Below are 12,416 nucleotides of genomic sequence, written 5' to 3'. Positions count from 1 at the left end.
GACCCTAAGCTTTAAGGTCTTGAAACTCAACAGTTGCTTAGGCTTCATCCAGCGTCATGTGAGCTAATGCTGAAATAGCTAAAAACCTCTTTTAAAAAATATCTTTATACACAAATACTATTTTGCATCTTAAGCTTAAGACACTTAACTAGTATCTCTTTCAATTATCTAGCAAATAAAGATCTGTATTGGATGTGTGGTTGTGGCAATGTGCCACGCCCCTGTGTGCATATTATGTGTTGTATGTTGCGTGCGTGTGTTAATGTTGGTGTATAGTCATTGGTACACAGGATATAAACGGGTCTGTGTTTCACGTGTATTTAAAAATGTAGATTTATATTTAGGCACGAGGAGGGCACAGATCACTTCACGTGCTGGTTAAATGTAATATGTGAGCACGGGGTTGCACGTAATTAATTCACGTGCTGGGATTCAAGTGAATAATTAATTAGTAATTGAATCCCAGCACAACAGTGTATATATAGATGCACATTTCATTCAGTCGGGGTTGGGTGTTCGAGAGTGGAGAACGGGTGAGAAAGAGAAGGAGAAACGTTAAAGTAAAGTGAAATCTATAAGTGTTTGTACTCACCGTGTTTGTTTGTCTCTCCGTGCACCGTTTGTTAAGTGTTTAGTACGTTTTGTTTGTCTATTTATTTTGGCGCAAGTGCCGTGTCCTGTTTTGTGTTTAAAACCTTTTATTTTCTGTTCTGTTTAATTATTGATCGCGCTCAGCTTCATCAAAACCCCAAGTCGCTGTTTATTTCCTGCTTCTGGTCTGACGCCACCCACTCCGGCCGTCTTTGTGACAGTGATATATTGTGTGTTTTTGGTAAGCAGTAATTATGATTTTAATGTCTAGTTGATTCTCTGTATACTTCCCAGGTGATTCAATGCCACTTTATGCAAACTGGCGGTTGAAGGTGATGGAGCGCAATCACCCAGAGCCCCTTCCCTTCCCTCCCACTGGAGGCTGCTGGTCCCCACTGGTGGATTACCTGCCAGAGACTACATCCCCTGGAGTCCCTCTGCACAGGTAATTGGGGATACTTTCTGCATACAAGAAAGTAGTGCTTTTATCTAATGGGTCAATAACTTTGCATCAACATTTCAGTGTGGTGTTTTCCAGGTGCAACATAGCAGTGATCCTCTTGACTGATCTGATAGTTGACCATAGCGTAAAGGTGGAATGGGGAGGCTACCTACACCTCCTGCTACATGCAATTTTCATAGGTAATGTAGATGGTTTCTCAGTTTTTTTTCTTTGCTGGTGTGCATAGTATATTTGTCAGCATTACTGCCAACTAGTCAATGTATTATACAGTATAATTTTTTGTGTAACAAAGTTAGGCATTTGATTCCATGTATTTGTTCACTAGGCTTTGACCACCAGCATCCAGAGGTGTATGAGCACTGCAAGAGGCTGCTTATGCACCTGCTGATCGTGCAGGGGGGCAACAGCAACGTCCAGTCTCTGGCCTCTGTGCTGCTTCGGAACAGAGAGTTCAACGAACCCAGAGTTCTTACTGTCAAACAGACTCCTCACGTTGAGTACAACTTCACTGGTGAGTGTGTGGAAGAGAGCAGCCTGTAGGGAATGGGAATGCCTAAAAAGACACCACTGCTGATTTATAAAGAAGAGATGTTACAGTATATACCTAGGGGTTCAAATACAAATAATTGGGCCTTTCTCAAGAGAGGACTGTCCGAAAAGTTTGGATCCACATTGAGGTGAATATAATAATAACCAGATGGAATAATCCTGGTAAACAATAAACATAGACCTACAGGAGCAGTAGGGCTCAGCAAACCGTAGACTAGCCTGTGTGTCACTCCTGGTGCTTTTATTTGTTCAAGGTTACCTCATGTATGCTTTTACAAAATTGTACATAAACCTAAACATATTGGTGTGCTGGCAAAAGGTAACACCAAGTAAACACTATTTATTTAAAGTATAATACGTCCAAAAAAATGCTCCAATGCTAATGAATTAATTTGTTATGCAAGACAAACAAGACATTTTTTCACTCAAAATATTTGTTAAATGGTAGCAGAATGATTGAACAACAAAGAATTAACAAAGTTTATTTCCACAGTCCGTAGTCAGCATTTATAAATTATTGGCCATATGCGGACTTGTGGAACACTTATTTGAACACCTGTATATTCTCATAGCAAGAATGAATGCTGTGTGGTTTGTTTCAGAATAATTGGCATTTTCTTTCCAGCAGGTGGCAGCATTGAAATATTAGTCTTCAGCCATCTAATAATTGTCCCTATTCACAAAACTTTGGACTTTAAGGCATGTCTTTTTTGAAGAGTGTTTGTTTATGAACAGTGTTTTTAAAAAAGAGTAACCGGTTTAAATAATCAAACTGTTCTTTATAACAGTCCTTATTGTACTCTCTAAAGTATTGTGAATATGGCCCAATGTTCCAAACTGAAACTAGATGTCTGGTAACTAAGAACAAACTAAATAATGTGTATGTTTTAAAGGAAAATACTTGATTGTAGTATAATTCTATTTGATGTTGTGTTCCTTATAGAATACTACTGTAGTATTGATTCTTTTCCGAGACGGTTTAATCTGAATCTGAAATATGAGCGAGCTGAGGAGTTGGTGACTCAGCTTCCCTTTTAAAAGAAAACTACATTTTGTCCTATTTTAAATATGAAGTGGTGTGGCAGATTATAAAAAGTAGGTGCTATATGAATGAATAAAACTCAAATATGTATTGCACAGAATGCACTTTTTGTGTGGAATACCAATTAAGGCATTTAGTGGTTTAAATTCCCTTTTAATTTATTAATGTACACCTTAAACAATGCAAATTTGTCTGTTGGTTTTAAATACTGGCCCTTTTTATGACAAATAAAAGAATTGGGATTGAAACAGGAAGTGTAAAATGTAATACAACAATGAATAAAGAAATATAAACAATAAACAAGCAGGAAAACGGTATCCTGGTTAATATATTCCTTGTGCTGTTCTAGGTGTCAACGATTTTGTACCTGATTACCAGCCATCCCCAATGACAGACTCAGGACTCAGCTCAAGTTCTACCTCTTCTAGTATCAGCTTAGGAACCACCAGCACTGCCATTCCTCACCTCACAGCCACCATCCTAAACGAGGTGGACATTTCAGCAGACCAGGACGAGAAAGTGAAAGCACTGATTGAGTTCATCACCTCGAGGTAAAATAGTTGTGTTTTGTGTGCTCTTAGCATCTGTGTCAAATTGTTTGCAAAATCTTTATATTTCAAGCTTTCTTCTACAACCTGGTTGAGTTGTATTTCAATATAAAAATACAAATTGAATTTTTTTTTTCCTCCATACAGAAAGCGAGGGCCTCTGTGGAACCATGAAGATGTTTCTCCGAAGAACCCCAGCATTAAGAGTGCTGAACAGTTGACTGTGTTTCTGAAACACGTGGTGGCGGTGTTTAAACAGACTCAGTCAGGTAGTCCTTCTGGAAATGCATTAGGGGGAGTTGCCTCTGGTTGCTTTTCAGTTTCTATACCTCAGTAAGGGATCAGAGGAAGCGCCAAATATGTGTTGTATTAGCAGACATGCCATTTATAAACAGTGCAAGGTGCTATTGTTTTTCTAGATGGGTATTTTGTAATACTTGATATTTATCTTGTCAATGGCTGCTTTACAGTTTATTTTCCAAAAGCATGAAAGCCGAACAGGGAGTGATTTGGAACTGGAAAAAAAAGAAACATGTAATTCAAAACAAAAGCTCTGTGACCAGTAAAATTGGTTAGGTCAGTTGGGGTTCAACAATATTCCTGTGTTTTATTTACCCTTTCAAGGCTTTCAGTTGGAGCAGCTTCTTAGTGAAGTGTCACTACAGACAGCACTGTCCTGTTCCTCTCGGCACTATGCTGGCCGCTCCTTCCAGATATTCAGAGCTCTGAAGCAGCCTCTCACAGCAAGCACGCTTTCAGACATTCTGTCGAGACTGGTGGAGACTGTTGGAGATGCAGGGGAAGAAGCTCAAGTAAGGCTTTCTTAGGATCCTAACTTCACTGAAGAGTATCCTAGCTCTAGAACTCATGCCTTTACGCTGTATTTTAGTCATAGGACATGACCGATCACTTACTAAATTAAATATCTTACATTGAATTTAATCCAAAAAATGGTTTCTGCAATGGTGACAGGTATCCCATGGAACATTTTGGCAGTCGCCATTGCATAAAGTCATTCTGCATTGGGAATAAATTATATTTTGATAGAAGGTTTGCTTGTTAAATTATTATCATATATTTGAAGAGGAGATGGGTACTAAGGTTTTTAGTAAGCGAGTTGTCTGAGTGGGGAGAAAAACAGGCAATAACTGTCACCCCAAGCACCACAAATTGGCACGTGTGATTGTATACTCCTAGAGACTGTGCGTGCTAGAATAGTATAAGCCTATGATTTTTTTTTTTTTTTTTTGACACCTTGTTTGCTCTTCCCAATCATTTGTTTTGCAGGGTTTTGTGATTGAATTGCTGCTTACCCTGGAGTCGGGCATTGATACTCTGGCAGAGACGATGAAGAATTACGATTTGCTGTCTGCACTTTCTCAGTATGTGTGTTGCTTATTCTGTTGGAATCTGTTTTATGACCTTTTATTGTTGGATAACATGCTGTCACTCAGTGAGTCACAATGCAGTTAATAATGTCCTCTTCAACATATTCTTTGTGATTTTGAGTTTTATTCTATTGTGAAGGCAGCACGGAGTGATTGCTTAATTAGTGAATACTGAAATAACTAGTAGCCTTTAATATATTTATATTTAAGAACACTTGTAGTATTTCCTTTTTTAAACCCATGCTCTTCCCATTTATTGTTTCAATATTTGCCGCCTTTGAGTAAAAACAATAAAACGATAGTGTTGGTTGTTTGTTTTCCCCACAGGAGAATCACAGACCCCACTTAATGGTTAAAATGCATTATATATTTTTAATTAATATTAAGTTTATAGTTTAAAATTATAGTATATGAATTGAGTTTATTTGTTTATATACAGAGCATCATACCACGATCCTTTGCTGGGGACTAAGTTTGCAACTAACAGAAAGAGCACTGGACAACTGAATCTAAGCACAAGCCCAATGAGCAGCAGCAACTTCCATACCCATTACAACCACGCACGAAGCAACTCTTTACGAGCCAGCTTAATTGGGGACCGCAAGAGCGACCGGCGACGGAGTAATACACTGGATTTAATAGATGGTCGAATGAACCACGGCAGCCTAGCAAGGACTAGAAGCCTCTCCTCTCTGCGAGAGGGAGGGGTCTCTGATGTGCAGCCTACCATTGACCCCTCTAACCTGATGGCTACTATCTTCTGGATCGCTGCCTCCTTGCTGGAGTCAGACTACGAGTTTGAGTACCTCCTGGCTCTCAGACTGCTGAACAAGCTGCTGAGCCAGCTGCCCCTGGATCGGTCGGAGAGCCGGGAGAAGATTGAGAAGGTGCAGAGCAAGCTCAAGTGGTACAACTTTCCCGGGCTGCAGCAGCTCTTCTTGAAGGGCTTCACCTCTGCTTCCACACAGGAGCTGACCATCCATCTCCTCAGCAAGCTCATCACGCTCTCCCGGCACACACTGGTGGATCCCTCCCAAGTGGCAGGTAATCATTCAACACATTGAATAACATCAGATTTCCCCCTCCCACCACTGCTAAGTGAAGTGTATTGAATGCTCATGTTTCTAAATGGATTGATTGGTTAAAATCAGGAGTCTCCAACCCTGGTCCTGGAGAGCCCCTATTCAGCAGGTTTTATAGGTGTCTTAACCTGGTTTAGTATTTCATGTGTCCTCCTTTTGCTTTTATTATGATTTTCAGACATTTATTTATTTCAGACAATTCATCTTGTTGGTGAAATCTGGGCCCATTCTGTCTTGCATATTTCCTTCATTTGAATACAAAGTCCAAAGTATTTCTACTGGATTTAGATCTGGTGATTTGCGAAGGCCTTTCCACAACCTTTATCTTCGTTTTCTTCAAGAATTCCAGTCGACTTGGCTTTATGCTGTGGGTCGTTGTTGTGTTGGAAGATAAACTATCTGCCTACAAGCAGAATGTATAATATACTTTGTAGAATGTATTGATACATGGCTGAGCTCCATTCATTCGATCATCAATCACATGAATGTCTCCAGGCCTGGATAAGCCAGAGAATTTTAGATGGTTTGTCTACGTGCATACAAGTCTGTGTTCAGGTGCCTTTGTACAGTTCTTTCGTGCACTACCCTGCCTGATGCTTCTAAATCTTGGCTGTTCATCTTTTAATTTTCTTTGGACGTCCTCTACTTTTCAAGCGTTTCAGTTGAATTTGTTCTGTGGTAGTTCTTGATTATTGCTCTGACTGTGGATTTTGGTATTCCATATTTCTTTTGATGCTGTTTTGTAGTCGTTTTCTTTGTAGTTTGCTAAGAGTGCTTTTCTCAAATGTGAATCCAACTCCTTTGTCTTGACCATCATTTGCTGTGTTGCCAAAATGATGTTCTTCAACAGATATTGGAAATAATTCCCTTTTGAGTATACAATGCAGTTTAATTACTATGTAATGATTTCTAATCAATGGATGTATATTTTAAATTAGTTCTATTCATTATTTACAGACTTAATGTGCCAATACTTTTGTCATGAACAAATATTTAAAATTGCTTTTGTGTTTTTTATAAAGATTGTTTGTTAAACTATCAAAAATTGTGTATTTTGGTCATTGTCAATTGGTGACTAATGTTCACTAAATGCTTGAATAGTCTTATATTAGAGTGCCAATACTTTTCTCTATGATTATATTAGTCTGGGCAAGTATACAATGATTGATTTTCTATTCTTCTGGGGAAGAAAATACAAACTTGCGTATTTAATTAGTATAGCAAACTTTTTTTTTTTTATATAAATATACTCTGTTTGTTTGTTTTGTGTGTCTGACCTTGTTTGTTTACTTACAGGTTTCCCATTAAATATCTTGTGCCTTTTGCCTCACCTAATACAACATTTTGATAACCCCACCCAGTTCTGCAAAGAAACTGCTGACAAAATTGCAAAGGTAAGTATCAAATTAAAATATAGAGTCTGAGATGGATCTAGGTCATGGTTCGTAATCCTCAGTAATAATCAGATGAGATTTGGAAACAGCTCCAAAATACTGTTATAGTGTCAGTGCAATAAAACTTTGTTGTGTAAAGTGTGATTTTTCTTACAGGTCTGTGCAGAAGAAAAGTCAGCTACTCTCTCCAATCTCGCTCACATGATGAGTTTGTATAGCACACACAGTTATTCACGAGATTGTTCCAACTGGATTAATGTGGTGTGCAGATATCTTCATGACTCATTCTCTGAGATTACCTTCAACCTGGTCACTTATCTAGCTGAGGTAATTTATAGTAGTTCTTGGGATTTGTAATGTTGCCAGCTGGGTCTTTGATGTATTAGATCCGTGCAAAATGAGAGACTTTGATATTGTATTTGCATTTCTTTCTAGTTAACTGAATCATCTCTAGTGGAGATTCATCAGTTTGTCAGTCTATGGTTAAAAAAAACATCTCTGTTTTAATTTTAATACACATGTATTTGTAGTTTGAAAATGTTACGTTGATTCTTTGTAAAAAAAAAAAAGAACATAGATGGTATGGACCAAATTTGTGTTTGGTAGAGATACATTTTCCAAATATAGAAATTAAAAACTGAAACTTGTATTTTTCTCTATGTTCACTGTAAAGGTAATACTGCACAAAAAGCTGGCTTCATGTTCTTTATGGTAAAAGGATAGATACATTTATTGCTGTCTCCTGTTTTTATTTTAGTTGTTGGAAAAGGGCTTGTCCAGCATGCAGCAGTCCCTACTGCAGATCATACACAGCCTTCTGAGTCACATTGACCTCTCTGCAGCTCCAGTAAAGCCATTTAATCTGGAAATCATGAAGATTATTGGGAAGTATTTGCAGGTGAGGTTTTACTTGAATCTGGCTTCAATAAAGAATATTTACTGTTTTGTCAGATTTAAAGGGTACATAAGGACCTTTTTATTTTATTGTGTTGCATGTTCCCATGTGTTGCTACAACTGTTTACGTAAGGTGTGTGTATTGTTTTAATTATTATTATTATTATTATTATTTTATTTTATTTTTTTTTACATTTTGACCACTTTTTTAAACTATTAAATTGCATTCCCTGCCTCAAGATGGCTTCACATGTACCTGCATGGACCCCTCAGATCTACATTTCCCATCATCCTCCTGCACACATATGTAACCAAGATGGATTTACCAACACATGGGAACATGTAACACAATAAAATAAAAATATCTTTATGTACCCTTTAATATGTAATGCCCATTTATTTTTAATAATTTATGAATGTATTACCTATCTAAAAATGATATATAATAATCAATAGCAATAATTCATTTACTGGAAGAAGTTAACTATTTGACTATTAAATATGTATTCAATTTATAAAAAATCTACATCAGAAAAGGCTGTCATTTTGACAATGTTATTTTTAGTCTGTGAATTCTTATAATTTATCTAGGTATTTAATAAATACCCTTTTATCAGTGTATTTAGGTATCACCAGGTTGGATACAAAATAACACTTACCTTCACATCAATTTGCAGCACAGTTCCTAGCGATGCCTTCCAGTATAATACCATCCATCTCTCATCCATCATTTCTCTTCTTGTTTGAACTCTCTTCAAAAATGGATACATAGTTACATTAGGAAGTCTGCTCCAGAGCTGAATATTGATACAACTTGAATGCTTAACAAATCAAACTCTTCCCTTGTGCTTTTAATTGGGTTGTAGTACCTCTCAGTGTTAATGTCAAGCACTCAGGAATAAAGACTATTTTTGTATTTTAAATAAGATTATTCTAATCTGTTAAAACAAACATCAATCCAGATCAAATGCTGCCTTCACTTGTATGTAAGCCATTTACTAGACAGCCTGCGGTTACAATGGCCTCACTTTTGACACACAAGGATGCATCTTGTAAGCTTGGTTTTTGAAATACCTTCATTTCTTTTGAAGAAAAGAAAAAAAATGTTTTAGTGCTCTGGGCTAATACTCCACTGCAAGGCGTACCATTTGCAGCAGTCCCTTCTCGCTTATAAATATACCTTTTATTAAGGCTGTGCTCTGATGATAAAAAATAATACAGTTCGAGTCCAAATCCTAGATGAGAAGAGAAGTGTTGTGCGGGCCGTGTGTTATTAATAGCCGAGCACTTTGGTTATTGTGTTCTCATCAGGGCACAGTTGACAGAGCTCCATGATTTAATACTGCCTTCATTTTTATACAAGGAAGTCCTTGGTTCCGTTCTTATCTTCCAGAGTGGTTTAACCCTCGGAGGACTTGCCATTCCTTTCACTCTGATTGAATGTAGCTGTCATGCAGCCCCTGGCTGTCAGACCCACACCCCCTCCCCACTTTCCAAGAGAGTAGTACATATGCCTGATTGATGGAACAGGGGACAGCAATAGCCTTTGCTGTCACAGCCCAAGATGTTTTGCGTAAACGCTGGAGATTAAAGCATTTCACACTTGAAGAAGCATCCGAGTCTTGGCGCTCCAAGAGCACGCTCAGCTGTCAGAGGAAGCTGTCAGTTGTGTCAAATATTATGAAAATGTTTGCAAATAAAGTGGGCGCAGTAGGAAGTTGCAGCCAAACAGATCATTTATTCACAATCCCATCCACAGCTCGGCTGCCAGGGCATGAAGCATTCCAGGCAAAGTACTGTATACAAAGCAATCAAGACACAGGTTAAGTTATTAAAATCGCTTCCACATCTCAAGTTTGAGTGAATCTGTGATGAACCTGCTTCTTCAGGTGGAACAGTTCCTGTAGCAAATGTGGCTCAGTGTCCATATGGAAACGATCAAGGTTGTCTAAGGCAAAAAACTGGCTAAAATAAGAAGCTTCACAAGCACTTGCAACTAGCAGGATCAATGCTCTGTATATCAATGTGTATAAATTACTATGTTGTGTTTTAAATTATTATATAATCCTTACATTATTAGTTGGAAAAGCCACATCGCTTTGTATTTCTGTCCAGTGTTTTAGCTTCTCCTACCATGTCTATGCTAACATTCTTGTGTTTGTTGATTGGATAGATAGGGAAATCAAATATTAGTTGATAGTAATAATCACACTTTTGTTATTAATAACATAATGTAGTATGTGTATCCAGTAGGTACTAAAGATTTTGGTGAAATCAACGTTGATTATATCTTCTGTGCTTAAATTTGGAAGATTGGATTTTTCAAATATTTTGATGCACATATAATAATAGATACAGTTTTGGTGTCCATTTCATATTATGATATTATAACTAACAATATTTTTTTTTCAACTTCTTGTGCTACTTTAGCAAGCAAACTGAACACTGTACATTAAGATCCCATAGATTTACAGTGGAAAGCATTGTTCTCCTCAGAGCCCGTACTGGAAGGAAGCTCAGAACATCCTGAAGCTGGTGGTGTCCCGCTCGGCGAGCCTGGTTGTGCCGGATGTGGTACACCGATCGTACAGCGGAGAATCCTCAGGGTCCCCAGAGATTGCCTTCACCAGAATCTTTAACAGTTCTTCAAAGGAATTGCCGGGGAAGACTCTGGACTTTCATTTTGATATCTCTGAGGTAAAGAGACGGTCGAGGGGGATTATTTTGCTGCCAAATAAAAGATTTTGGTGATGTAAAGGGTCCTGAAACGTTAATGGTGTTGCAATTGCAATAGCTATACTTAATGCTTCTAGGTTTTAGATGGTATTTCAGGTTGAACACACAGCTATTTTTATACACATATATATATATATATTTTGTAATCAAATGTACATTTGGAGAACTTGTTTTTAGCTAAGGACAAAAGTAATTGTAGGTTTTAAAAAAAATCTCTTTAATGAACTGTCATACAGGTGCAGGATTTGTCATTAAAGTAATTGTAGCTAACACAATAATTGTATAAATCTTACTTGTTTTGCATTTCCATTAGCTACATAGGTCTGTGTTAATTTTGAAGGAAACACATGTTCTAACTAGAGCTGTCAATCGATTTACATTTTTGATTGGTTAATTTATGGGCATTAGTTGATTAATCCGTGCACATTTTTAATAAAGGTAATGATCTTATAGCAGCTGTCCTGCAGAGTAATACTAAAAAATCAATAGAATCTATAAAAAAAAAAAAAAAAAAATTAGCCAATGGAAATTTGGTCTTTTTTAAAAGCATTTTTATTATTTTTATTTTAGCAAATGTAACACATTTTCACAGAACATCGGTTGTTTGCATAGCTACATACTTGGCTTCCTTGTACTTCTGAATCTAACAGAACCTGAGGCACTGAAGAGGTTAAGCCTTCTGAATCTTGTTACAGGTACCCGAGAGTACTGTGGCTATTGACAAGTGATTGCTTAACATGCTGTCGTAGTCAGAAATCAAAGAAAGTAATTCCACATAATTACCTCTATTTGAAGAATTGGTGCAGTCATCAGTGCAGGTATTTCTGGTGTACACCTCCATTTTGTCTGAGAAAGTTCTTGAAAATGGATTCATAACCAAATCGTCTACAATGTTTCCGTTGTCTTGTGACATTTTTTTTAAATTTGTGAAAAGCAATTTGAAATATAATTCTCAACAACTGTCTCTATAATAAGCAATATTGCGCGAAATTTAGCCCTACCCCAAAATATTTATGTCCCGCCTCTGCACACTAATGATTGGACAGCTGTAATTCCAGGGCAGATTTTTGACTTTCCAATTGGTTAAGATCCCAATTATGTCCTGCCTCTGCTCACTCATGATTGGTCAGCTTTAAAACCAGGGCAGATTTTTTAATTTCCCATTGGTTAAACTCACAATTATGTCCCACCTCTGCTCATTCATGATTGGACACTTGTATAACAAGGTGCAGATCTTTGACTCTCCCATTGGTTAAACCTACTAAAGTCCTTCAACTGTTTATGCTCTGCCTCTGCTCACTTATGATTGGACTGCCACAAGGAAAATGCAGATCTTCTATTGGTTGATTTTATTTTATATACAAAAATAGAACTGCACGATTAAATTAAAAAAAAATAAAAAATCTGCGATCAACTCTTCAATTGATTAATCTATTAATCGGAGCAGCCCTAGTTCTAACAAACATATTTTATTTCAAAAACATGATATCTACACGGTACTACATTATTTTAGACAGTTCTGTTTCATGCCTTATTCTCAGGATATGTGTTAAACTTGCACTTCCAGCACTATCTTCGAGGTCATGCAGCTTACTGGCTGCAAAGCAGAGGGGAAGCTGCTGATTGGTTAATGACAGGAAATAAGCCATTGAAAGGGTGGAGACAGTTACAACTTCCAGGTGAAATGACTAATCAAGTGCAACCCTAAACATGGCTGTAAAAAGGAGA

General features: G+C 37.4%; 1 protein-coding gene across 13 annotated transcripts in view; it reads left to right on the top strand.

Annotated features, from left to right (window-relative positions):
* fryl (furry homolog, like) overlaps nt 1-12,416 on the top strand; it is a 202,741-nt gene that overhangs the window by 155,425 nt on the left and 34,900 nt on the right. For 8 of the 13 annotated variants that reach the window (XM_059026514.1, XM_059026492.1, XM_059026497.1 and 5 more), the window contains 12 exons: nt 886-1,036; nt 1,115-1,233; nt 1,380-1,565; nt 2,995-3,196; nt 3,341-3,462; nt 3,818-4,005; nt 4,481-4,575; nt 5,021-5,625; nt 6,960-7,057; nt 7,214-7,384; nt 7,815-7,955; nt 10,449-10,649. In XM_059026514.1, coding sequence (XP_058882497.1) covers nt 886-1,036; nt 1,115-1,233; nt 1,380-1,565; nt 2,995-3,196; nt 3,341-3,462; nt 3,818-4,005; nt 4,481-4,575; nt 5,021-5,625; nt 6,960-7,057; nt 7,214-7,384; nt 7,815-7,955; nt 10,449-10,649 — 2,279 coding nt within the window. The remainder of the gene's footprint in view (nt 1-885; nt 1,037-1,114; nt 1,234-1,379; nt 1,566-2,994; nt 3,197-3,340; nt 3,463-3,817; nt 4,006-4,480; nt 4,576-5,020; nt 5,626-6,959; nt 7,058-7,213; nt 7,385-7,814; nt 7,956-10,448; nt 10,650-12,416) is intronic. The other 5 variants (XM_059026502.1, XM_059026520.1, XM_059026459.1 and 2 more) reach the window with 1 other exon arrangement.

This window comes from Acipenser ruthenus, chromosome 1, assembly GCF_902713425.1.
Source record: "Acipenser ruthenus chromosome 1, fAciRut3.2 maternal haplotype, whole genome shotgun sequence".
NCBI lineage: Eukaryota > Metazoa > Chordata > Actinopteri > Acipenseriformes > Acipenseridae > Acipenser > Acipenser ruthenus.
The sequence above is the reverse complement of the archived record's forward strand: the minus strand, read 5'-3'. Positions and strand labels throughout refer to the sequence as shown.